The sequence below is a fragment of the Mauremys reevesii genome, linkage group 9, assembly GCF_016161935.1.
Source record: "Mauremys reevesii isolate NIE-2019 linkage group 9, ASM1616193v1, whole genome shotgun sequence".
Lineage (NCBI taxonomy): Eukaryota > Metazoa > Chordata > Testudines > Geoemydidae > Mauremys > Mauremys reevesii.
Window position 1 is genome coordinate 18,167,421 of NC_052631.1, and position 26,078 is coordinate 18,193,498.

At 39.7% G+C, this 26,078-nt stretch overlaps 1 protein-coding gene across 2 annotated transcripts in view; it reads left to right on the forward strand.

Annotated features, from left to right (window-relative positions):
• Positions 1–2,534: 2,534 nt before the first annotated feature.
• BCHE (butyrylcholinesterase) overlaps positions 2,535–26,078 on the forward strand; it is a 43,160-nt gene continuing 19,616 nt past the window's right edge. Inside the window, exons 1-3 of one of the 2 annotated variants that reach the window (XM_039486938.1) lie at positions 2,535–2,634; positions 6,497–8,021; positions 21,537–21,589. In XM_039486938.1, the coding sequence (XP_039342872.1) occupies positions 6,499–8,021; positions 21,537–21,543 (1,530 nt within the window). In that variant the 5' untranslated portion in view covers positions 2,535–2,634; positions 6,497–6,498 and the 3' untranslated portion in view covers positions 21,544–21,589. Of the gene's footprint in view, positions 2,635–6,496; positions 8,022–21,536; positions 21,590–26,078 lie in introns of those variants that run through there. The other variant, XM_039486937.1, reaches the window with a different exon arrangement.

The window sequence follows — 26,078 nt, forward strand, 5'->3', positions numbered from 1 at the left end:
CTTCTTGTTTTTTCCATCTACTTGAGGGAATCTCGATGGCAGGTGAAACCAGCAGAAGATGCAGCACTGAAGGGTACATTCTGGGGGAAGATATGTAAGTTGAAGGAAATCAACTATTTGTCCTAAGCATAAACTGAAGGCAACTCCTCTTTATAAGGGAAATTTAACAACAGCTATTAGGCACAAGGATATGCATAATTCCTCAACCGATGTCATTAAAGGGCCAAATGTATGATTTCACGTGGCTTCACTTTCCTGTGTATAAAACTTCTTTAAAGTGTTCATAGATGCTGGGGTAAATTAAAAAGGATTTTATTTAGAGAACATATCATTGTGTCAGTATATTTGGAAGGAAATTGTTATTTCAGCATGTTCAAATAACAAGATTCTAGGATCTGCTCTCCATTACTCCAGTGTAAATCTATTGCAATACTTGGGATTTATCCTTGTGTAACTGAGCTCAGAATCTAGATCGAGAAGTTTTAATCCAAAATGAGTGTGCATGTTTGACACTTTCACACTAAAGTTCCAGGAATGTATAACTGAGGTTTGGGTTCAGATTATCACAAGGGCACGTCCCAAGGATATGCCTAACAGACATGTGAACCTGAACGATACATAGTAAATGCTCTAGGAGAGGGTAAGTGACTGTTTCTTTGAGCTTCCTCACTATGAACAATCCCATTTATCATGGTAGTGTCTAGAACATGGGGTTGGCAACCTTTCAGAAGTGCTGTGCCGAGTCTTCATTTATTCACTCTGATTTAAGGTTTCGCGTGCCAGTAATACATTTTAACATTTTTAGAAGGTCTCTTTTTATAAGTCTATAATATATAATTAAACTATTGTTGTATGTAAAGTAAATAAGGTTTATAAAATGTTTCAGAAGCTTCATTTAAAATTAATTAAAACGCAGAGCCCCCTGGACCGGTGGCCAGGACCTGGGCAGTGTGAGTGCCACTGAAAATCAGCTTGCGTGCCACCTTCGGCACCCGTGCCATAAGTTGCCTACACCTGGTCTAGAATTTTCTCTGTCTTCATATTAAAGAGTATAAGCTTTATATTTTAACTTTTTATTTGTGCTTTCCATCTGTTCTGTAATTGCCAATATTGTATTTTTTTCTAATCAAAATAGAACTCTAACTTGATCATTATATCTAGGGAAATGTATTGCCTTGAGCTCTCAAAGGCAACAAAGTTCTGTCCTGTCCAGGATGAAGCTGGCTGTCTTTGTAGTAGTTGAAGACATGTAAAAGTCTGAGGTCTTCCTTCAGAGTAGTGCCAGAGAAAGTTGGGTGAGAGAGTACTGTGGACACAAAGCCAAAGGATGGCATTGTGGTTAAGGCACTTGAGTGATACTCGGGAGATCTGGCTTTAATTTTTTGCCCTGCCATAGGTTTACTGTGTGACATTAGGTAAATCCCTTAATTGCTGTGTGCCTCAGTTTCCCATCTGTAAAATGGGGTTAATAATGTATAATCCTTCCATCTCTCCACCCCATGTTTGTCTTATTTATTTAGACTGAGATAGGAACTATCTCTTATTATGTGTCTGTACAGTGCCTAGCACAAAAGGATCCTGAAACTCCTGATCTTAGTTGATGTTTCTAGGTGCCACCCATAATATAAATAATAATAAATTTAAAAGTGACAAACAAGCAAAAGACAGATGGCCACACCATAAATAACTCCCAGTCCTGTTAATGTCTTATTTCTCCAGTTGAAACAGTGATACTGTGTAGAATAAGGCCATGCAAGCATACATTTTTTTAAAACTAAAACTGGAATTAGAAGATTCAGTATTGTACAATGGGCATTTGACAGCAGAGCCAACCAAAACTCAGAATTTCCATTTCATAGGAAATGCCAGCATTTCAGAATGTGCTTGTATTCCAAATCAGAATGGAAACAATTTGGTCTACATTTATTTTTGTCAAAATAAACACAATTTTGTGAAATATTTTGGTTTTGATTAAACTGCATTTTCTAATGGAAAACTGTTTTGTAGAACATTTTATGACTAGCTCTATTAGACAATCAAATTCAGTTAATACAATTGATTGTTGTTGCTTGATGGCATATCTGTATAAAATGTTCTCATTTTCTCTCCTTCCACTATTTGTAGTTGGAAATAGCCAATTGACCTGAGGTGGAAAGATATTTTAAACATTTTGCCAGATTGTTATAGAAATCTTGAACTTTTGCAAAAAAGAAAAATACAAGTAGGGATAGTTCTTCATGTAAGAAAAACAAAAAAGAAGCAAGATTTATACTTCTGTTGTTGTGTTTGTAGTCTGATTTGTTATAAAGTTGTAGCCTTGTATTAAGGATAATTTTATTTTTCCCTTTCCAATAAAATCTAATGCTTGATTTAATCAAAACTGGTATAATTCTGAAGCATTTCTATAACTATACCATTACCCTTTGAACAGATGCCAGATACTAAAGAACGGCTGCCTACAGATCAAGTTGCTGTTGCCAACTCTCGCGAGCTTTCGGACAGAAACAGTTGATTATAATGTCAGTACTGTCCAATTTACAGGCTTAACGTAGCAGCCACACACTGCTTTTCACTGAAGTATACAAAGATCTTGACTCTTTTAGAAACTTTGTAGTCTTTGCAATAGAAGCTGGGGTGAGTGGTTCTCTATTTACATGTTTCTATGCCAATATAAATTACAGTTAAACTCAATTTGTATGGGGATTGTGATCTTTTAAAATGTTATGGTCTGACCATTTGTTGCTCTGTTGGAGATACTCACTCTGCTCTGCAAATGGAACTGATGGAACAAGTAAGCAGGCATGTGTATCAGACCTTGGTATTATTCAAGGGATTCTGGGCTAAATAAATTGAACTGAGTAATAAATCATTTATTAATTCAATCATCTTTTCTATTTAAATAGAGATTACGTAGCCTTGTGTATAGATTTCTTGGTTGGGTAAAGATTTGCAAGGAGAGAAAATAATAATTTAAATAAATTATATTCCCTCACTGAAAAAGAATACGAAAGTATATTCTGTTTAATTTTTATTGGCTAAAACAAATACAGAAGCAACTTTTTAAATATGCAAATATAGTAAATGACATCTCTCTACTTGGTTAAGGTTGGCAGGCTAAAGCAATCTTCTGACCTCTTCTATTCTTGTAGTAATAATCAAGTCCTATTTATTTAGCTCAGTGTGTTTTATGTTGCTGAATTTGTTTTAATGCAGCATTAAAATTATTACAAAATGTACTATTTCACCACCAAGTGCAGTACCATACCTTTCAATTGCTAGTTTTGTCACTATTAGCAGGAAACATAACTTGAAACTATTATGTTTTCATTTAGCAGTGTAGAAGTTTTGTACTTTTTCCAAAGTTTGACCTATTTCATTTGCTCATTAAAAAGATTCGATAGTTCATTGGAGAGCTAATTTTAAAATGTACAGTGTTGATTTTTTTACTTTAACTATTTCTTTAATATTTGCATTAATAGCTAAAACATTTTAGGATTGTGGATCAAAAGTTCAGGGTCTGTTTTATATTTGCGGATTTTTACTTTTGTCTCTATTAGTTTTTAGTTGTGTATATATATATATGTGTGTGTGTGTGTGTGTGTGTGTGTATAATAACATAACTGTATGGAGACTAAAGGTTCTACATGAACCCTATACTCCTGATGTTCACATCCCCCCCTTTATTATTTATTATTCTAATTTCACTTTTCTTATGCCTATAATATTACCATTGATTATTTCAATCCTTTACAGTTCCAGATAGCACTTTAAATGCTACATTAAATGCTTGCTTTCACTGTCACATATTGGATGGTTTTAAAAAATTACCCTCCTTATCCAGTTTACTGTATATTGGATAATTGCTGACTTCCTATGCTGCTAGGTCCTTAGCCCAATATTGATGCAATCTCCTGATCACTTTATTCATGAATTAACTTAAAAGTAAAACAACCAGGATTTGACTCTTGCATAATCCTTAACCCCTATGGAACATTTTTCATTTATAGCTCTTTAAAGTGCTTTACAAAGATAGGAACTCTCACTGTATCTCTTTAATGGGTGGGTAAACTGATGTACAAAGCAATAAGTGATTTCATTTTGCCTAAGGACTGCAGCTTGGTGCACTAAATCCCTGATTCTGCAAACACTTGGAGTAATTCTATTGATTTGAGGTTGCCCACTCCAGTAAAGTTTAGCAAGGATGTGTTTGCAGGATTCTAGGTAAGTAAATCTTAAGGTTTGGTTATTGTTAGATACAGCTCTTTAGCCCTTTTATTTTTATGAATCATACTGAGAAGCATTTACATAAAAGATTCTATTGCTTTACATCTTTTTCCACAATAGATCATCTGTGTACTATAGATTTTTATTTTCTCATGCTTTTAATAAAAGTTCGAAATATTGTCTGTGATAATTTATCTCTCTGAGTTACTTTGATTCTCTCTCATATTTAGGAATCACTTTAACCAGAAACTTCCCCATTTTTTCTATTCTCCCTCAACTTTCCAACAATAAACAAACAAATTAACTGTACTTTCCACAGAAATTAGCCTCAGTCCTTGTAAGGAGAGAAGTGCTGCTCATTAACAAAGAATGAACTATTTAAAGTGGCCGTGCTGAATACACTAGGCAGAACAGGACAGTAATAGGAGGAGAGGGTAGGAAGAGCAGAAGAGAAGCTTTATTGAATATTTTCACTGAAACAGACTGTAGGATTGTGCCAAATGAGATTTTTCTTCTTTTTTGACATTTGGCTTTTGAGACGAAGAGAATGTTTTTAGAACAGAGTTAATAAGTCCAACCTTAAAAGACTAAGATCAGTGGGACTACTCACATGCATTAACTTAAGCACGTGATTAAGTACTTTACCTAATCAGGGTCTAAATTCCTAGAATTACCAGCACCTACAGGCCCCAATCAAGGACTGTACCAAGCACTGCAAAAATAAAGAAAAAATATAGTCCCTGCCCAAATAAATGTACAATCTAGGCAATAACTATAACGCTAATTGTTATGGCAAAGTATCAGAGGGGTAGCCATGTTAGTCTGGATCTGTAAAAGCAGCAAAGAATCCTGTGGCACCTTATAGACTAACAGACGTATTGGAGCATGAGCTCATCCGATGAAGTGGGTATTCACCCACGAAAGCTCATGCTCCAATACGTCTGTTAGTCTATAAGGTGCCACAGGATTCTTTGCTGCTGTTATAGCAAACAATGTCTATAACACATTTATTTGTTCATGATTTTGGCATATCTGTGTGATCACATACAAGAACTGAAGTTATAGAGTATTACAGACATACATATCAGTTGAAGTACAGACTTATGAAAAGCACCTCCAATTCCCAGAGAGTACTGTTGGGTTTATAATGAAGTTATTTTGATGTTTTGCTATTGCATTTCAACCCACTTGGGTTCTGTATCATAAATACATGGTTCAATATCTACAGTTTCATGTCATCCCTGAAACAAAAATAGAGATCTGAACACCTCCAAACATGGGGAAAGCTCTAATTCAAACGACAGAGGAGCTGCTTTTTCGGGGTCAATAATGTGTCTGTTTATTTGTAAAGAAATTGGTACATGGCCTGAATTTTGTCCCGTATTTCTAGTAGAAGTTTACTTGATATCCTTAAGATTGTGCACATTGTTACTAGCTCTCTGTATTTACGGGATAGTATGAATTACAAAAGTAACCACCGACAGAATAATTTCTAATCATACATTGTGTTTTGCATGATGTTCTTCTCATGTATTAGCCTCCAAATTGGAATGATCAGGGCACCAACTAACAAAAGTAAATATTATGAAAAGGCCTGATGGGCATATTTTTGTGTGCTAAACCAGATGAAATACTGTTTGTTCAGTGATTGTGTGTGGGAGGAAAACAGATACTCCTTAGCAAAGCAACTTACGTATGGCTACTTCTGGTGACTTTTACTGTGATGCCATACAAGGCACCTGCTGCATTGGGCATATGATTAATGGTTCACATAGTCACAAACTCGCTGGCCATATACTTTCATCTCTTTGGCCCACCCCTACCTAGCCCTCAACCTCCCACCTCCTTCCATGTTGTGGTGGACAGAACCGTTGTGGAGCACTACTCTGTGATATTTAGGGGCAGCAAAGTCCCTGTGGATCCTATCCATGCCTGTCCCCTCTGTATTTAGGGACATCCATGCCAATGTGAGGAGAGAAAGCAGAATTATGATCCAAAAGCATTGTCTGACTCTAGACTATAAAATTTACCCATTGCTAGAAAATCATGTCAGAATAGGGTAAAGTGAGATCGTTACTGAATATGATTCAGCAAAAAGTGTAGCCAAGAACAAGCGATGGCTAAAATCTGCTCTGCTGCTCCGTGCAGCAGAACCATCTCAGTTTCAGTGCCTTTGGGGCCTTTCACATTCCTTCTGCATGCAACAAGTTTTGGCCCTTGTACTGATACATTAAAATGCAGGCTCCTAAACTTAATTTTTATTTTATTTCAGGAATGATGACATGCAGCAATGGGACAAGTGTCTGCACAAGATTTCTGATGTGGTTTCTTCTACTGTATATGTTTGTAAGGAAGGTGCTACCTGAAGACGACATTATAGTTACTACTAAGAAAGGAAAAGTAAGAGGGATTCACTTGCCCGTACTTGGGGGAACTGTGACAGCCTTTCTGGGAATTCCTTATGGCGAGCCACCACTTGGTAGACTACGATTCAAAAAACCAGAGCCCCGCAACAAGTGGACAGAGATTTGGGATGCCACAAAACATGCAAACTCTTGTTATCAGAATATAGATAAAACTTTCCCTGGATTCCCTGGGTCAGAGATGTGGAATCCAAACACTAACCTTAGTGAAGACTGCTTATACCTCAATGTATGGGTTCCTTCTCCAAAACCCAAAAATGCAACTGTCATGGTATGGATTTATGGGGGTGGATTTCAATCAGGGACATCCTCTTTACCTGTCTATGATGGTAAATTTCTGGCACGTGTTGAAAGAGTCATTGTAGTTTCAGCGAACTACAGAACAGGGGCACTAGGATTCTTGGCTTTACCGGGAAACCAGGAAGCTCCAGGAAATGCAGGTTTATTTGATCAAAGGTTAGCACTTCAGTGGGTCCAGGAGAACATAGCTGTCTTTGGTGGCAATTCTAAAAGTGTGACTTTATTTGGAGAGAGTGCCGGGTCTGCTTCTGTTAGCTACCATATCCTTTCTTCTGAAAGCCATCCTCTTTTCACAAGAGCCATCATGCAAAGTGGCGCTGCTAATGCCCCCTGGGCCACACTAACACATTCTGAGGCAAGGAAGAGAACTTTGACCTTAGCTAAACTACTCAGCTGCTCGGGTAGCAATGATACAGACATAATTCTCTGTCTCCAAAACAAGGATCCCCAGGATATCCTCGAGAATGAAGTTTCTGTTCTAACACACAACTATCTTTTAAAAACATATTTCTGTCCCATAGTTGATGGTGATTTTCTCACTGAAATGCCACAAACATTGCTCCATCATGGGCTCTTTAAACAAACCCAACTCTTAGTGGGAGTTAACAAAGATGAAGGGACATCTTTTCTAGTGTATGGGGCACCTGGTTTCAGCAAAGATAATGATAGCCAGATCAATAAAACAGAATTTCAAGTAGGTTTAAGTGAGTCTTTTCCAGAAGCAAGTGAACTTGGGGTGGAATCAATCATTTTTCACTACACAGACTGGGAAGATGAGCAGAACCCTAACAATTATCGTGATGCTATGGATGACATTATTGGGGATTACAATATCATATGTCCTGTAATGGAGTTCACAAATGTTTTTGCTCAACTAGGAAATAATGTATTCTTCTACTTCTTTGAACATCGGTCCTCAAAACTTGCTTGGCCAGAATGGATGGGAGTAATGCACGGTTATGAGATTGAATTTGTATTTGGATTGCCTCTAGAGAGAAGAGTTAATTACACCAAAGCTGAACAAATCTTGAGTAGATCCATGTTGAGATACTGGGCAAGTTTTGCAAAAACAGGGTAAGTTTAAGTTTTGCTGGTTGATTTTTTTGTCAGATGCACAAACTAAAAATAATGATTTTATTGATTGTGTTCTGGAGGCTAGTGAGGCCTGTGAGGAAGGATTAATTGTCCAGCTAGCTGGGCCTTCTCTTTTATTATTGATAAAATTAGCATCTCAGTAAAATAAACTGTTGAAATGCAGCTGATGATATCATATGAGTTTAAGAAAATATTGTGTACCCTTCAAAGTTGTTAGTCATCTGCTGCCCACTTATGAAGGCAACCACAAAACATTTTTTTTCATGGCATCAGCTGTTGCAAATGAAGGCAAGCATTTCAAGCTGCAAAAACATAATACATACACCTCATACACACTATGGGTTAAATCCTGACCTTATTGAAGTAAATGACAAAACTCTGGTCGACCTAAGTGTGACTCACTCTCAGACTGAAATTCACCACAAAACCCAAAGAACAAAATGTTATGTGAGGCACTAAGTGAGATTTGGGGGATGGAATCCAACCCCCTCAACCAGTCTACCCAGCTTCTGTTCCAGCATATGGACTGGAATAGTGGCTATAACACCTATTGTCCCCATATGGTGGGGGAAAGTATCTGTATTAGTGGATTTGCATAAGACTTCTATAGGCACCATAGAAATATCCTCTAGGTTTGAAAACATTTACACTAAAGATAGCCATTAGTAGATCCGTACAGAGTTAGTCTTAATGTTATAACTCTAGTGCCGTGGTTTTCAATCTAGGATATGTATACCCCTAAAGGTATGTGAGCTCTCATCAGGGGTATGCGAGAAAAATTCTGTAATGGCAGACAATGCATCATGTTATGCCTTCCATACCTTTCTTTTTTTCTGTTTTCATAGGTATATTATGACCCTATCTCAGATGGGTCTACATGGTAGACTACATTATTTGAAAGGGGTATGCAGCCTAAAAAGTTTGAAAACCATTGCCTAAGTGGTATGTTGGGAATTGAAGCCCTGCCTTCTGGTTACTTTACCCATATCTACTTAGGAAAAAAAACTCCATATTGTAAATAGAAAACTGTATCCATGGCAATGCACATTTCAGTATTTAACTTATCCTCACAGTAACAAGAAATCACTTTATTTATATTTTTTATCCTCACAGTAACTTGCTTCTGGGATGGCTATTTCCTTAAACTTATTTATGCCCTGAATCAAAACACACTGAAGTCAATTAACAGATCCCCACTGACTTCAACTTTGGATCACACCCTAACCATTTTTCATTCATAGATTCATAGCTTACAACCCAGAGTGGACCATTGTGACCATCTAGTCTAATCTCCTACATAACAGATGCTATAGTACTTCCACAAATTAATTTCACTTTGAACTATAGCATACAATTTAGAAAAATAATCCAATCTTGTTTTAAAATTGTCAGTGATGGAGAATCCATCACAACCCTTGGTAAATTGTTCCATTGGTAAATTAGTCTCACTTCTAACAATGCGTGCCTTATTTCTAGTCTGAATTTGTCTAGCTTCAATTTCCAGCCATTGGGTCTTGTTTTACCTTTGTCTATTACATTGAAGAGCCTTTTACTATCTATTTTCTGTTCTCCATTTAAATACCTATAGACTGTGATCTCCTTAACCTTCTCTTTCTTAAACTAAACAGGCTGTGCTCCTGGAGTCTTTCACAATATAGCATATTTTCCCAATCCTTAATCATGCTCATGGCTCTTCTCTGAACTCTCTCCTACTTAGCAACATCCTTTGTTTATATAGTCAAGAATTACATTACCCCTTTGGCCATAGCATCACACTGGGAGCTCATGTTTAGCTGATTATCCACCATGTCCCCATGTCCTTTTCAGAGTCACTGCTTCCCAGGATTGGTTCCCCCTTCCTGTAAGCATGGCCTACATTCTTTGTTCCAAGATGTATGACTTTACATTGAATCTGTGGACTGTCTTCTTCTTTATTTACCACTCCCCCAATTGTTGTGTCCTCTGCAAACTGTTAGGCACATATTGTTTAATTAGAAACATATTCATGTTCATAAACTGTTGCCTCACATTTCTCACCCAAATTATTCTTCTACGTTGATTATGCGTTTATAAGGTATTTAAGAGGGCAGTATTATTTCATGAACAATAAGAATGGCAAAAATTGATCTGGTGAGATGTATTTAATAGGTCTACTTTTGTATTCATTTTACATTACACATTGAGGGGAACTAACAATCTGTTTAAATGCATCATTCCTTTAACAGATTTTCCCTTTAAGAGGTGTAATTGTTTGGCTTGATGGAAAATAATTCACTTAGCCAATCTATTCCTTTAGCAGGCTTCTATGGAAGCTTTCTTGACTGTACTTAATGAGCATTATAAAAGGAATTAAGATATTACATATTTGCCATCTCTCTGAATTCTAGCATACACCGCAGATAAATAAACCCTTCAAATAAATAGTATTTTAATCTAAATTTTATATTACTGAAAAATTATTTTAATCTAAGAACTCTTTTCATTAGCATTGATGGCAGAACTATATATGCATTTTAGGCAACAAAATGCACTTACATTGAGTATTTTTTTAATATTGGGATGCATTTTAGAAAAGGAATGCATTTGATGCTTTACTATCATATATGCATTAATTTTTTTGCAATAAATTCCTGCTCTGGAGCCTATATAGTGAGGTCAGCTAAAACTTGGTAACCCTTTCTACTTAAGGGTTAAGGATGGATCCAATATCCATAGCACTCTGAAACCAGTGAAGTTCAGACATTTTGACAGTAATTAAGACTGCACTGAATTAGAGATCTCCACTAGATTCTGCAGCTTTTGCAAACCTATCCTGCAGAAAATTGCAGATAATGACAATGCTGTAGCCACCACAACTATATCTAAAAGTGTAGACGTTTCAATTTAAATCAAAACATTTATTTGTTTTAAAAATGAGCTTCTCTTCTCATAGAGATTTTGCAGAGCAATATTTAGATGTGTGGTTTGGTATTAGCATAGTTTCAGAGGTATAATACATAGTTTCCTGTTTCTCAATACCTGCTTGGTAATATGAAGTTACAGAGATAAGGGCACAGTGCAAGCTAAAATTAGGCAACGTAAGGTGTGTGTGTGCAAGTTTAAGTTTGTGAAAGACTGTCAGCCAATAGTTGTGTCATCTAGTCTGATTATCATTTGGACTATAATTAGATTAGCTGGCAGATAGTATTTCAAGTGGTTTCCACAGCAAACAGAAAATACTCACTATCTGCTTCTACCACAAGTATTGAAAACATAACTATTTATGGTAGATAATACATCTATGCAATTTGAATCCCCAGCAAAACAATCACATTGGTATGTTTTCTGCTAAGCCACTCATTTCATAAACAAAAACATGGATCTAACCAATGTACACTGCCCATAGTTTAGAATAAGTGGATCAAGTTGATCAAATATCCGGAGTAGAGTATGCCTCCCCTCTTCCTGACACGTCTGATTATGCACTACAGATTCACAAAAATACAAATACTTCTTGCATTTGAAATATTATGCATCGTAAATTCTGGTGCAATAAAAGGGTAAGTATATGGGGCAAAAGTGCCTTTGCCATTGATGTTTGCAGTACCAGAGGAGAAAACTAGGGAAAAAAGATGAAAATCAGAAAGATTATACAGCACAGTTATTACTGAGGGCGTTTGACCTAATATTCTAATGTGCACTAATACCAAAGCATGAGGGAGGAAACAGAAACTTGCATATAAAAAGAGATATGAAAAGCTAAGCAAAAGCTTAAAGATTTTTATTTATTTTTTGTCTCAATGACTTTACACTTAGAGGTAATTTCGAGGTGGCTCAGCTTACCTCAGAAAGGACAGAGTACTTCATTGAGCCTTCGGTGCTATGGCTTGTAACTGCATGTTCCTCATGGGTTCTCTTTGAGCTTGCACTCTGGCCCTATATTTTTCATCCAGACATGAGTGCTGGGATTAAGGATGTTCATTTTGAAACAGGCAGGTTCAATGACCCTAAAGGAGCCGTCTTTCATTCTCAAGAAATACCTGATGTCATGTAAAACCAGAAAAAAAAGTTATCATAAAAAAGACAAATGATTCCTTCAAAATGCACCCGAGTGATATATAAATCCTTGATTCTTTTGTTTGCCTAATAAAATAGGGCTGTCAACTGGCCTGAAGTTTTCCAAAACAATGAAGACCAAGAACATTTTACACAAGACCGTTGCTTCAATTTTCCATATCTGTAGGCACTTTGATCTGGCAACCTCGCTAAAAATAAATGTGTCAGTCATGACTGGCCACTTTGCCAGGAGACACTCTGGGGGATTAGGATTTTCTGTTTTTTAATCAGGATGCAAAAAACAGTACTTTAGTCTATGGTAAGACATTAAGAGCCAGAAACAAGGCAGTTAGAACATTTTTGCCAAAATATTCAAAATTGGATGTCTAAAGTTACACACCAAAATTCCTATTTAGGACTCTAAGGAAATGGCCTGATTTTAGAATGCAGATTATAGGTTGAGGTACTGGTCTTTAGGCACCCAGTTTTGCCTTTCATGCTTGTGAGTGGTACAGGATTGCCTGACCTGGAGACTGAACTCCTCTATTTATCCACAGATGCAATATGAGCAACTGTAGTGCAGACTTCACACTGTATGTCAGTGTGCCTCAACCCTGATCTGAAAGGCCATCTCTCAGGGTGAGAAAGTAGTTCAGTCCATGGTCTCTCTTATGAAGCAGCAAAGAATCCTGTGGCACCTTATAGACTAATACCCACTTCTTCGGATGCAAGCAGTGGCTTGCATCCGAAGAAGTGGGTATTCACCCACGAAAGCTCATGCTGCAAAACGTCTGTTAGTCTATAAGGTGCCACAGGATTCTTTGCTGCTTCTACAGAACCAGACTAACACGGCTACCCCTCTGATACAGGTCTCTCTTATGAGTCTGCCAAGAAGAGCAACAATTGGTGTCCAATAGGGTGAGATCTTTGTGAACTTTCCACCATTGAAAATTGCATCAAGATCATCAGATGTGCATAATTTTCAATAATTACCCAGGGATCTGTATTTTCCAGTGCTGCTTGACTCAAGGGAATGGAAATCTCATGCTATTGGCTGATTCTAATATTCAGCATTTTTGTTTCCTTGGAAAACCCAGAGAGTTATTGGCCTTTATGATGTGACTCAAGTGCTTTTATCTTTCAATAACTATGTGCCTTTTATTGTATCACTGATGTTCTTTCATCTGAAGTTTATTGACAGGTGAACAGTTGTATTTTCCAGCAACCTTTTTGCTTTCAAATTGAATTCTTTTTATTGAAGCAGAAAGTGCAGATACTTAGGAGTGGCCTCTGTTGAACAATATGTCATCAGCACCAGACTCACAACTAATGCTCTTTAAAGGGCAGAGAAAGGTAAATATTACTAAACTGTCAATAAGATTCCAGTGAGTGGAAGTCAAAGCCTTACCTATTTTCTACTTACATTCACTGTCACCTGCAGCTTTTTGCTATTGCATTAGTCATTTCAGCTTTTAATAGGCTGAACAGGAGATGGAACTTTTTAGCTTTGGGTCAGATTCTTCCATGGTTTTCAAATGCTGTAGTTCACTCAGAGTATTTCTAGTTTCATAAACTTAATTTTAGGGAACATCTTTCTCCACAACTTTGAACAAGGAGGAGACAACATTATTTTTGGTTTCCCTAAAAAAGAATCTCTCCTGGCTAGAGAAGAGAAAGAGGTTTTGTTTCTTCTTTGTAAAGAAATAAAGCATAAGAAAAGAACTGGTGGGGGAAGATGGTGGCTCCAGAACAAAATCATAATTAATTTATGTTTGTTTTAAATAGTCTTTCACTTAGCCTGACTCGTGTTTTTCAGTTGCTATTGTTACCTGGGACCATTTGCAGCTGGACTTAGGTTAGAGCAGCCTTAAAACCAAGGTCTGAACCAGGCCTCAGCCAGCCTGAGACTTGAATGGCTACCCCTTTCAGACCTGCACCTAGCAGAGCTCAGCAGAATGGATTCAGCCATGTTTTGCTTGATGAAGACCCAGTCAAGTCACTAGAGGTTGAATATCAGGCTCTGTATATCTATCTATGTTCAGACATGAAGACCTAGTAAATGTGGATTGAGTTTTTGGTGGGCTTTATCTGCAAGTTTTCCCTGTATGCTTTATTTTAAGTGAGGTCCATGATGACTGACACATTTGTTACTTTCATTTTTCTTCATCACTTTTGCTGCTCTTCAGAAAGCTTTTGGAAGTAAATGAGTGACACTAACTAGTACTATCAATCATAGTCAGCAGAATGCTCTGCTACCTTCTAGTAAGATGAGGCTTTATTTATCATGGGAAAAATGTATGGCATCGCAAATCAGTTGTTGCTAGGTTATGCCTTTTCCATTCCTTTATTCAGTGTATTTTTCTAGACACGAGTGAAGGAAAATTGACAAGGAGACAGACAAATCAGATAAGACAAAAGCTCAAGTAAGAAAGTAGTAGAACATATAAATATAATATTTTAAGGCTTTGTGAAAAATGTCTCCTATAAAAAGAAACTTGCAAAATTTGCCTCACTGTTTTCACAATTGGTTAAACAAATCTTTTGCAGCCTTTTAAAAACAAAAAAACAACCACAAAAACAAGCCTTGAAGTATTCACCCCTATGTTTTAGGCGAACCTGTGTGACTTTGATTGTTAAAGCTCTGAAGGATCTCATCTGGTTATTATAGTCTTCCCCTGATGTTCCTATGGTGGACATATGACAAACATCAGTGCTTTTCTTACCAATCTATCACACTATACTTACAGGGAGTAGTTTCAGAACAGTGAGAACAAAAACAGAAGCCTCATCTTGAGTCTAGACAGCAGACTGAACTAAAGATCCAAGACTTAGTTGTGTAGAAAGGAACATATATGGTTGAAAATAGAAAATTTAGAAACTCATTTTTTATCTTCCCAACACATTGGACACAGAGTAGGAAACTAGCTTCTGGAAACAAACTAAACATGGGCTATAGACACTACTGCAATGAGGGCTACATACATTCATAGAAAGAGAGATATGTGAATGGGCCCAAGCCACAAAACTCTGATTCAGATATGGATTTATTCAAAATTCAGGGGTGCCTGGGCCCAGGATTCAAAGCATATTTCAACATAGCCCAGAGATTGTTGGAACAGAGCTGATGGTTTCAGCCTTTCTCAAAGAAGAAATGCACACCTTGTCATGAATCCTTCACCTTCTGATCTAGAGCCAAATGGCATGGTCCACATTGGCTCATCAAGCCCTCATGTAGCTCTTTTTCTGCCATACAGATGACAGAAAAATGTAGTTGAGATCAAGGAGTTTGAACCAGATGCAAAATATGGCAGGAAGACAATGAAATAATTCACATCTGTTTAGGGATGTATGGGAAGACACATTGTTGGAGCCATGGAAGAGAAAGATGCCTTTAGCAGGAGAATAGGGAATCTTCTTCTGGCATATGGCTTCTGCTGACACAAACAATTAATTAGATATTGGGTAAGTGATGCAGCCATTCCATCACAGCAGCAGCACCCAGAGACATAAATCACATCCATCCACCATCAAGATGATAAAGAGAGCAGTCCATAACCAAATGGCATACTATTTGTTCTTGAGCTCCACAGAGGCAAAACAGGGAGATGAAGAAGCTGCAATGGGAAAGATATAAGTTAAACCACCCATGACCAGAATGGATCCTGTTTTAATAAAGAAAGATCTTTCGGTTCATATGGTTGCTCATTTCAATCTTATCAAAAAAGCTTAATTTCAATGTGTTTTAAAAGGAAATTTCATTAAAATTGACACATTTCCTTGGAAATTTTCAGTTTCAACAAAAAGCATTTTCTATCAGAAAAACATGGCATTAGGAAAAAATTTCATCCACTCTGATAATGGGAAGAGAGACAAAAAGATAGACTATGACAAGATTATACAAGAAGAAATATTAGATTTATATCTATATATAAATTGTGGGAGCAAAAGGAGAGTGAAGATTAAAAGATGAGACTCTATAAGCCTGGGCAATGAATAGCTGTCCATTTGGGCTGAGAAAAGAGGAAATGAAGAAGAGTTAGAAGGAAAGACAAGGACATCAGAAGGAGCTATCTGACAGACTGCAGATGTGAGATTGGACAGAAAAGGAGAGCAATATTTGAACCATCTTCATAATAGGGTTGAAACTCTTGGAGTCAATGAGACAATCTAAAGAGAGATTGTTCAGCAAGGAGGAGACAGAAGAAAGAACCCTGTGTGATACCAAGAGACAGCGATGGGAGAGAAGACGCATTAAGTCATCAAGGAAGGACAAGAACTAGGAGAGCACAATATCATCAATGTGTAGAGGGAAAAGGACCAGGAAGAGGAGAGTGATCAGCGGTGTTGCAAGCAGCAGACAGATTAAAGATAATAAGGACACAGAATCACCCCTATCATTTAGCTAGTGCAAGACACTAGTCACCTTAGTCAGGTGGCTTTGGTCAAGTCAAGAGGGCAGAAGCCAGTTTGGTTGGAGGGAAACATGATTTAGGGGAGAAGAATCCCTGGCAATGTGAGGCATACTGGAGCCATTTTATAATTCCAGACAGAGAATGGGAGGAGAAAGCCCTTATAAATATGGTTATTAGGTACTGAAGCACAAAGAGGAAAATCTAATTTATTCCTCCCCTCTCCCCACATCCTTGCTATGGAACATCCGCAATACTTTCTCTTTTTCCATGTGACTCATTTTAGAGCCACAAACAAATCTGTGGAAATCCTGCTTTCTTCACAGATAGTTCATAAACAAAAATATGGACCACACCTAACAAATACATTTTTTATTATAAACACTTGATTCCACTTTATTCAGGAGTCTTTAAAATGCCTTGGCATCATTCAACATCAGTACTGATGTCCACACATATTGTTATATTAAAAAGCAGTAATGGGAACCACTGTTTAGCTATTTGGTACATTTGTATATGGCACATCGTGCATGAAGCCAATAACTGGAGACACACATTTGGCAGTCATCTGAGATTCTGGCTTGCAAATTGACAAGCTGTCATAGAATTTCAAAATTGAAAACAGGAATATTTGGTTTAGCCATTTTATTTCAAATGGGGCAGGGTTGCAAAATATTTAGATTGGCTTAATATCATTGTCATAAAAGGTGAACATTTTTCCCATATGTACAGAAAATCAGACTCAGAAAATAGAAGTTTTGTTCTTGACAAGAGGTGGGTCAAATCATTGCTGAAAAAGTTCTTGCACTTCCAAATGGCAAATCAGAGCTTCATTTAAAAACTGTGTAAACATCATAGTGAACAATCAAATGAAATAACAGACTAGCAACTGAAAATATAATATAAAGATTTGTCTTGAATTGTGCCACTTAATGCTGTATATCTGATGGTCCCAGCTAACAACATGTAAAACCCATTGCAGTAAGTGAAGAGTCTCTCCCTAATGAAGATAGGCAAAAGATGGTCTTGTGATTAAAGCATTGGACTAAGACTCAGGATATGCAGGTTCCATTCTTGATTATGCGGTGGGCTCTTTGTGTGACCTTGTGCAAATCACTTTGTCTCTCTGTGCCGCTGTTCCCCATCTCTACATTATAAAAAAATATTGTTTGTCAGGTGTTCAGATACCAAAATGAGGGGAGCTATATAAAACTTACAGGTAGATAGTAGATAGTAAATATGCTGAACCACTTTGGAAGACATCAGGAATCATCAAAACTAATCTTGCCTACGTGGAAAAAGTATAGACCCATGAAAAGTCAAAGGGGGAGCCAAGTTGGTGGGGGGTGACTGCCCCACTTGCCCCAAAGTAAAGGATGCCCCAGGGCCAGAGGGACATGCTTTTCCACATGATTGACTTCTCTTTGCATTTGTGAAGGATGGGAATTGCATAAATACATATTTATGTGCATGTGCAAATTGTGACCATATTAAGAGCTGTGCATGTCTAAGATGGTGCACACTTAAGTTTTTCACATACACTTTTGGAGACATAGCAGGGAACAGAAAGCACGGGTCCAACATTAGTACTTAGTTTCACTAGACCATAACTTTTTACAACAGCATTTTTAGAGAAGAACCAAATTCTGTTGCTATTTAGTGTTAACTTCTACCTATAATCAGTGTTAATCAAGGGTAAAATCCTTATTTTATAGACACAGGTCTTCTGCCATAGATACAGCTCAAGTTCAATGTTCTGCTTTCCATTTTTTTTCTGACTGGACAATGCCATGTGAGTTTAGTTCAAAATTTTTGCAAGCTATTATTTTTTCTAGATAATCCTAGCATTTTTAACTGAAATCCTGATGAGAAACATGAGGAACAGAAACCTGCACATTTCAATTCACTGACAAACACAGGAGAATGGTTTCCATGGAGAGTGATCTGTGCCAGAGAAGTGGCAATGAGGAATGATAGAGAGATAGCTATGAATCTAGGGCCAAATTGTCACAGAGGCCTCAATCTGGTGTCTAATTCTGTGCCTGCAGTTTTGTTCCCGTCAGCTACAGGTGCAGTCAATTAAGGGTGAAAATGGTAGCAGTTAGCAATCTAGCTGCATGATTTGTGGGAGCAGTTGTTTTTTGGGCCCACAAATCTGGAAGTTTGATGTCTAAATTCAGTCATTTCATGCTCACAGTTGATTGCACACACAAAACTGTATTTTAGCTTAGGCATAAAATTAGAAGCTTTTACAGTCTTTTCTCCCAGATGCTTCAGCCCTCATGTTTGTTCAGCATTTGCCCCTCGGACAAGCCTGAACCATTTGAAGACTGTCTATGGTTACACCACAGCAGTTCAAAATTCCAAGGTCTGCTGTCTGTAGCTTAAAACAAAAAGATTCTTTCGGGGCTGAGGCTGCTATTCAAATATTCTGATCGTTGTCTGGATTACCAAAGCCTAACAAATCTGCCTGTGATGGATGTGATTTGGTAAGGTGGCAGCCTATGGATGAACTTCCTGGAATCCCAGTAACTCAAAGATTATTGTGGATACAACATGATATTGTCTACAAGGCCAAAACATAATAGAAAACATTAGAACATTACAAGGATTATACAGAAATTAATAGACTCATAGTATATCACTTCTGCCGTCCTTACCAAAGAAAGCTAAAGATGTATACAGATGACAACAACCCATTCTTCTCTAAGCTCTCATAGCATCTGGACTGGGAAAAGGAGACCGCCACTTCATGTCACATTCCCTCTGTTAGCCCCAGGGGCAGCTGTAGCAATTTCGCCACCCCAAGCAGGGCGGCACACCGCGGGGGGCGCGCTGGCGGTCGCCGGTCCCGCGGCTCCGGTGGACCTCCCGCAGACGAGCCTGCGGAGGGTCCGCTGGTCCTGCGGCTCCGGTGGAGCATCCGCAGGCACGCCTGCGGGAGGTCCACCAGAGCCACGGGACCAACGGACCCTCCACAGGCACGCCTGCGGGAGGTCCACCTGAGCCGCCTGCCGCCCTCCCGGAGACAGGCAGAGCGCCCCCCGGGGCATGCCGCCCCAAGCACGCACTTGGCGTGCTGGGGTCTGGAGCCGGCCCTGGTTAGCCCTCACAAACTTGCCCCTCCTCCTTGCTTTCTCTGGTAAGATTTCCCATCAGCTTTTCAAATCTAATATATTTTATGGTGCCAAGATGTAATTTAAATTCTTGAGGGGATGTTTGTATTCTGTCTTCTTGTGGACATCACACTTTATTGCTCCACGATGGATTTAGCCTTGAGATCATGAAAGATCTAGATATCACTTTACTCTGGTTTAAGTGGCTTGTTCCAGCATTTTACTCAGCTCTGCTTTCCAGAGCTAGGTGTACCTTAGCATTGTTTCTTGAAAATTCCAATTGTTGCATTACCACTAGTGCAACTCCATATGTGGGGGTAAAGGTAGAAGCTCTAGAGTAAACCTGCCACTGGTCATCTTGTATATCTATCCCTGCTCAGAGTAGGTCTAGATCAGTGCTTCTCAAAATCAGGCTGCGGCTTGTTCAGGGAAAGCCCCTGGTGGTCCGGGCTGGTTTGTTTACCTGCCGCAATCACCGGCCGATCGCGGCTCCCACTGGCTGCGGTTCGCTGCTCCAGGCCAATGGGGGCTGCGGGAAGGGCGGCCAGTACATCCCTTGGCCCGCGCTGCTTCCCGCAGCCCCCTTTGGCCTGGAGCCAGGTGTTTCAAACTCCCAGCCTGCGGGCCATCTGCGGCCCATGAGCATCCCCAATGTGGCCCGCGGGGCTCCAGCAGTTTTGGAGCCGGGTCTCTCCCTTGGCCCCACCTGCCAACCCCGAGTGTTCCCCCCTCAGGGGCCCCAGCAGTGCAGCGGAGCTGAGTGGCGTCCGCCTGCTCACTCCAGTGGCTGCCGGCCCCTCCCTGAGGCCAATGGGATGCTGCAGGGGCGGTGCCTGGGGGCAGAAGTGCATAGAGGCCCTCTGGCCTGCCCCGCCTTGGAACCCCAGTTAAGCGTTGCACCCCCAACCCTCTCCCAGAGCCTGCATCCCCTTCCCTTTCCCTTTCCCACACACCCCCTCACACCCCCAAACTCCCTCCCAGAGCCCGCACACCCTCCTCCAGCCCCCCCCACACTCCCAGCCCCCAAAATCCCTCCCAGAGCCTGCACCCTCCCACACACACTTCTGCCCCAAAACTCCCTCCTAGAGCCTGCCCCCCAACCCCACACACCCCAAGCCCCCAAACTCCCTCCCAGAGCCTGCACCTCCTCCCCACACACACCCCAGACCCCAAACTCCATCCCAGAACCTGCACCCCAGGCTCTCTCCCCCACCCAAACTGCCTCCCAGAGCCTGCACCCCAATCCTCTACCCCAGACCCCAAAGGCTTAGGCAGGTGGGGGTGGAGTTTTTTGGGGGGTGGGTTCTTGTTGGCATGAGTGACTTTGGCCTGCTGGGAGGATTTGAGGACTGGCACTGGCCCTAAGGTAAAGGCCCTGATTTAAACCCCATGCTAGCGCTCCCACTATTCCTACCACTGGTGGAACTTTAAAGGTGGTAAATGTCAAGAAAAATGCTAGTGTAGACAAGGCCACAGGGGACCAACCAATTTCAACCATTTTACTCAGTTGTGAATGGAGTATCCAGTCGAGGAGTAATAATTAGGGTAATTAGTATACAACCAAATATCAGATATCACATCCTGCCATATCTGCTGCACAGAGGCTGTTTTTTAAAGTTTGGTCCTTGGAGATCAGGAAAGCACTGAAAGAACTGAAACCATTTATCTGACAACCTACGAGTGACTGGGAATGTACTCCACTAATGGTGGAGCAGCAGATAGCCAGATTAGTAATTATATGCATATGCATACCGAGTTACTCTTCTCTCACAACCAATGGCACCAACACATTTTACCAAGGCCACTGGGGATTTAAAAGACTCTTAGTACTTCTACAGTAGTTAATACTTTTTTCTCCCCTTTTGCTGACCGCTGCAAATTTGTCCCAGGAAAAGTACTTTTTGATTATGCCCAAGTGGCAATTTTTCTTCCAGACCATGACAGGGAGAGGTGAGGTCACCACGACATCTCAACAGATTAGGAAAGGGTGAGTAAAAGATTGTATCCACCAGACCTCTTTCACTTCTCTCTTATGCAATGATTTCCCCTTATGCAACTGCTTCAGAGCCTCACTGGGGATACCCATAGAGACCTCTTTGACCTCTACAAAGTAATCCTGATTTATAGTTTAATCTGATTTCTAGTGGCAACTGAGAATGTAAAGAGTATGTTTGAAAGGTAGCCCTTGAAATCTTCCATTGGCACCACGTGAAAGGGCTTTCAGGTCTACAAAACACAAAGGCTCATTGATGGCTGCACATTTCATAAACATGACTAGAGTTTATGCACACTGCAAGTGGAGACTAGACCCACAAAGAAGTTGTTATACCAGTACTGTAAATTCTATCTACAAGTGAAGAAGAGAGTTTTCTATACAGCTATATACATTTCTGCATTAAGGGCCTGATCAAAACTCACTGAAGTCAAGGGTAGTCTGATTGGGATCAGCCTCTAAGATGCTCCTTGACTTCAGAGGGAATTGGATCAGGCCTCAAATGACATCTCAAACAACAGTACTGTACAGACCCATTTACGTGCGGATGTCAGGAGTAAAGCCGTCACGACCATGTGTTAACGGACTGCAGGTTAAGCGCGCCATGCTGAAATATCTTAAGATCTCTATATATACATATATAATTATCTAGGATTACATACGTATTCACAGCATCCCAAATACTGCAGGCCTATCCATTAACGATGCTTTGCAAGAATATAAATTCAAATGTGTAATCTAATAAAAAGATTATTATTACTACACAGGGGTGAAAGTAACTCAGGACACTTACCGGTACAGAGTGGGGACGGCTCTGGCCCCTGGAAGGGGTGGGGCCTGGGGTGGAAGAGGCAGGGCTAGGGGTCAGCATCCCCCAGCCAGCCCTTCCAGGCCCCCTGGTCAACGCCGCCCAGGATTCCCGTGCTGATTTAAAGGGCCCGGGGCTATGGACACCGCTGCTGTGGTAGCGGCATCCAGAGCCCCAGGCCCTTTTAAATAGCCGGCCCCAGGGCAGCTGCTCCCTTTGCCCCTTTAGGCAAAAGGGGCAGAGATTTTAAAACGCTGCAGGGTCCTTTGTCGCGGCAGCGCTTTAATGTCCCTGCCCTTTTTGCCTCCCCCGTCGGCGGTGCTGCTGGTAGTGTCCCTACTGGCAGGGCCACCAATGGGGGGTAGGGAAGGGGCAGCAATATTAAAGTGCTGCCACAGCAAAGGACCATTGCTGTCCCTTGCCCCCCATCAGCGGTAAAGACGTACAACACGTTTCCACTCTGCACTTCCTGTTGATTTCTATGTCAGTGAGTTAGTGAGCAAATCCGTAGTGCTACATAGCAAGTTCCTGTACCGCGTGTTAAATAGGTAGCACTGGGAGGCATAGCGCTACCGCGTGTTAAGCGGATTCACGTGTAAATGGGTCTGTACTGTATCAGCTCCATTTAGGTTAAGGGGAAGATGATACAGGATGAAAAATGGTCTGCTTCTTTACTTGCAGATACTCACAAGTACAGTCTGAGATACACATGTGATTATTCTTGTATGTGTTAGACAGCCTATGTTAACTGTCCTTCACATTGAAGCCCCTCAGCATAATTATGAACTATGGATTAATAACAGTGTCTGTTAAAAGAGTGGTGAGTGAACCTCAAAAATGTTTGGAAATTCTATTTGCATAAATACTCAAAAGTTCCTCTCCCCACACCCTCAAATGTCCCATCTATTTTTTTAATTATTATTATTTCATTCATTCATGTCAGTCTTGGTTTTCCTTACTCCTCCACAGTTCTAAGCCTTTCCTATCCAAGACACTACAAAGAGACCCTAAGTTAGGGGCCTGTGGTAAGGGGTTGCACAGAGGGATTGGGAGGTATGAAAATGTGTTAGGAGATCATGAAAAGAAAGGTTCTACCAGCTGGGAAATAAGAAGGCCTGGAGCATATTGGGAGGAAAGGATCTTTTTCTAAACCAATACACATCTAAAAACAGAGCAGAGTTTGGTTTAATTCAAAATAACCCCTGCGATTCAAGCCGTTTAAGTGATTAATTGTCCATTAAGAGGGTTTTGCACCTGGTAGCCCACAGTGACTTCCCTAGACCCTATACATTATTTATTTGTTTTACTCACAACATTTTGAAGACCAGTTTTGAGGACATTTAATGTGTGAGAAAACTTGACAAATGAGACCCAAGCAATTCACCCACAAGAACCATCTCAACTTTTGTGGCTTGTTGCACTTTTTAAGTCTTTTGTAGAGTAGAACAGAATCAGATCAAAAGAGAAGCAGCAGAATGTTACTTCTGTGGAATACGGCATACCACAATAATTTATGGCTTCGGACATTTATACACATCACTGTTGTCATCAAGTAAGAATCTGGAAGGAATATCCTGAGCCTTATTTAGCATGTATAAGTGATAGAAAGCCTAGCTGTCAGGTCCTTCTCTAGTTTCTGGGAGTTAAAATAAGAGCCAGCTGGATCACACAGATTGCTCCAGGGATCAGCGGAAGAAATAATGTTTGCTTTTGATATTCCTCTCTCAGTTATACTGCAGTTTTCTTACGATAGGCAATTGAGCCCCTTCCTGGTCATTAGATTACAAACTCTATGGGGGGAGGGGGAGAAGACTGAGGACAACAATAAAAAACTTCCATAGAAAGTAACTGAGGGTCACATTCTGCAACCTTTACTCAAGTTACATAGTACTCACACGGTGTTTCTACTCAGTTCAATGTGAATATTCATCTAAGTCAGACTCAATGTAAAGGTTGCAGAATCAAGACCTAAGAGGGTTGGCTTTTTTGTGTCATCTTCCATTTAAGGAACAATGCAAAATTTCAGAAATCTCTTCTTACAGAGATCAAATTAAATTAGATGAAACAAGTACATTAATATATTTTAAAACTACCTGCATTATACATGTACCTAGTGCTATAGGAACCTGGGGTCAGACTGTGGCTTGTTGTTTGAAAGGTGCCCAAGGTAGGAAAGAGTGCAAGAGAACTGGATTTTTAAGAATAATATTAGTGCATTTTTTCCCATCCGCACTAAATATTTCACATGGTGATAATGCCACCAATGGAGTTACCACTTTTCAAACTGGTACTTACTATAGTCTCATTATTCCAAATGGCACCATCCATAATCTTTGGATAAGAGACAGAATAGTGAAATACTTGTTATCTTGTCTTTTATTTTAGCGTTGTGAGAATCAAAGCCCCTAAGAGACCATTTTTGAATAAAATATTAGGCATGATGCATTTGCACAGAGAGCCCATCAGATCATTTGATTAGCTGATGTGGGAATATTCTGAAGAAGTGTGTTAATTTTAAAAATCTGGAGAATATAGTCATTATGCCAGCTCACATACTGGTAGCCCCAGCTGGTAATGATATTGACATCAAAGGTAGTCTATGTATTTGTGAAGTGATAGTGTGTCACATTACCATTTTATTATTCAGGAGTGGTGCTTCCCACAGTCTTGTTATTCTAAATGGCACATTCACAAACTTTGGATAATAGACTGGGTAGCAAAATGCTTCTGTCATCTTGTCTTTTCTCTCAGAGTTACTGAAATAACAGAGAGACGGAAGAGGGCATTTTAATATAAAATATTTTGGCACAGTAGAAAGAATTTACCCAGTGAGCCCATCAGATCATTTTATTAGAAGGTAAATGATTAGTTGACTTGGGAAAATGTGCTGAATAGCTGTCTGAATTTTAAAAATCTGGAGAGTCAACTCATTATACTGAATCACACATAGGTGGCCCCAATTGGTAGTGATATTGGCATCAACTGTAATCTATTTATTCATGCAGTGAAAGCTTTTCACATTCCTGCAGACCCCTCTTCTTGAATGAAAAGTTTACACAATAATTAGAGCTTCTGGGGATATTTTTGTGTTTATTTTCCCAAGCATTTGAAGTATTCTTCAGCATCTGCCTATGCTGCCATGAAGCAGAGTTTCCAGAACTAATTTTTTTTTCTGACACTGAGTAGTATTGCTCCTCAATCTGAGGGGGTTTGAGCTATCAAATTTGTGGTGCTCCCCAGTTCCTACTTGACAAGGAATAGTGTGAAATTGATAGCTGGGTTTGAGGAAAACAGGAGATAGGCCAAATTGTTTCATCAGGGTTTGCAGAGATTGAACCAAGGTTTAACACCAAATCTGCAACTCCTTTCAGTAAGATTGGGCAGGTAAATATCAGTTTAGCTCCCAGCGTCATCCTCCAGTCTAAGAAAAACCTTTGGAAGTGTTATGCTATTTACATGAGGCAAATGTGTGCTGTCACAGGTTTGTAGTCCCTCTGGGACTCAAACCACAGCCCAGAATTGTTATTAGCCTAGCAGTTGTTGTGTTGTGACTAGAAAGTGAAAATAGGTATAAATATCATGCATCATGGCCTTTAGAAATTATGTGAGACATCTGGATACATTTGCCTGACTAATGCAACAAACACTTCCTGCCACTCTCTGAAATGATCTAGT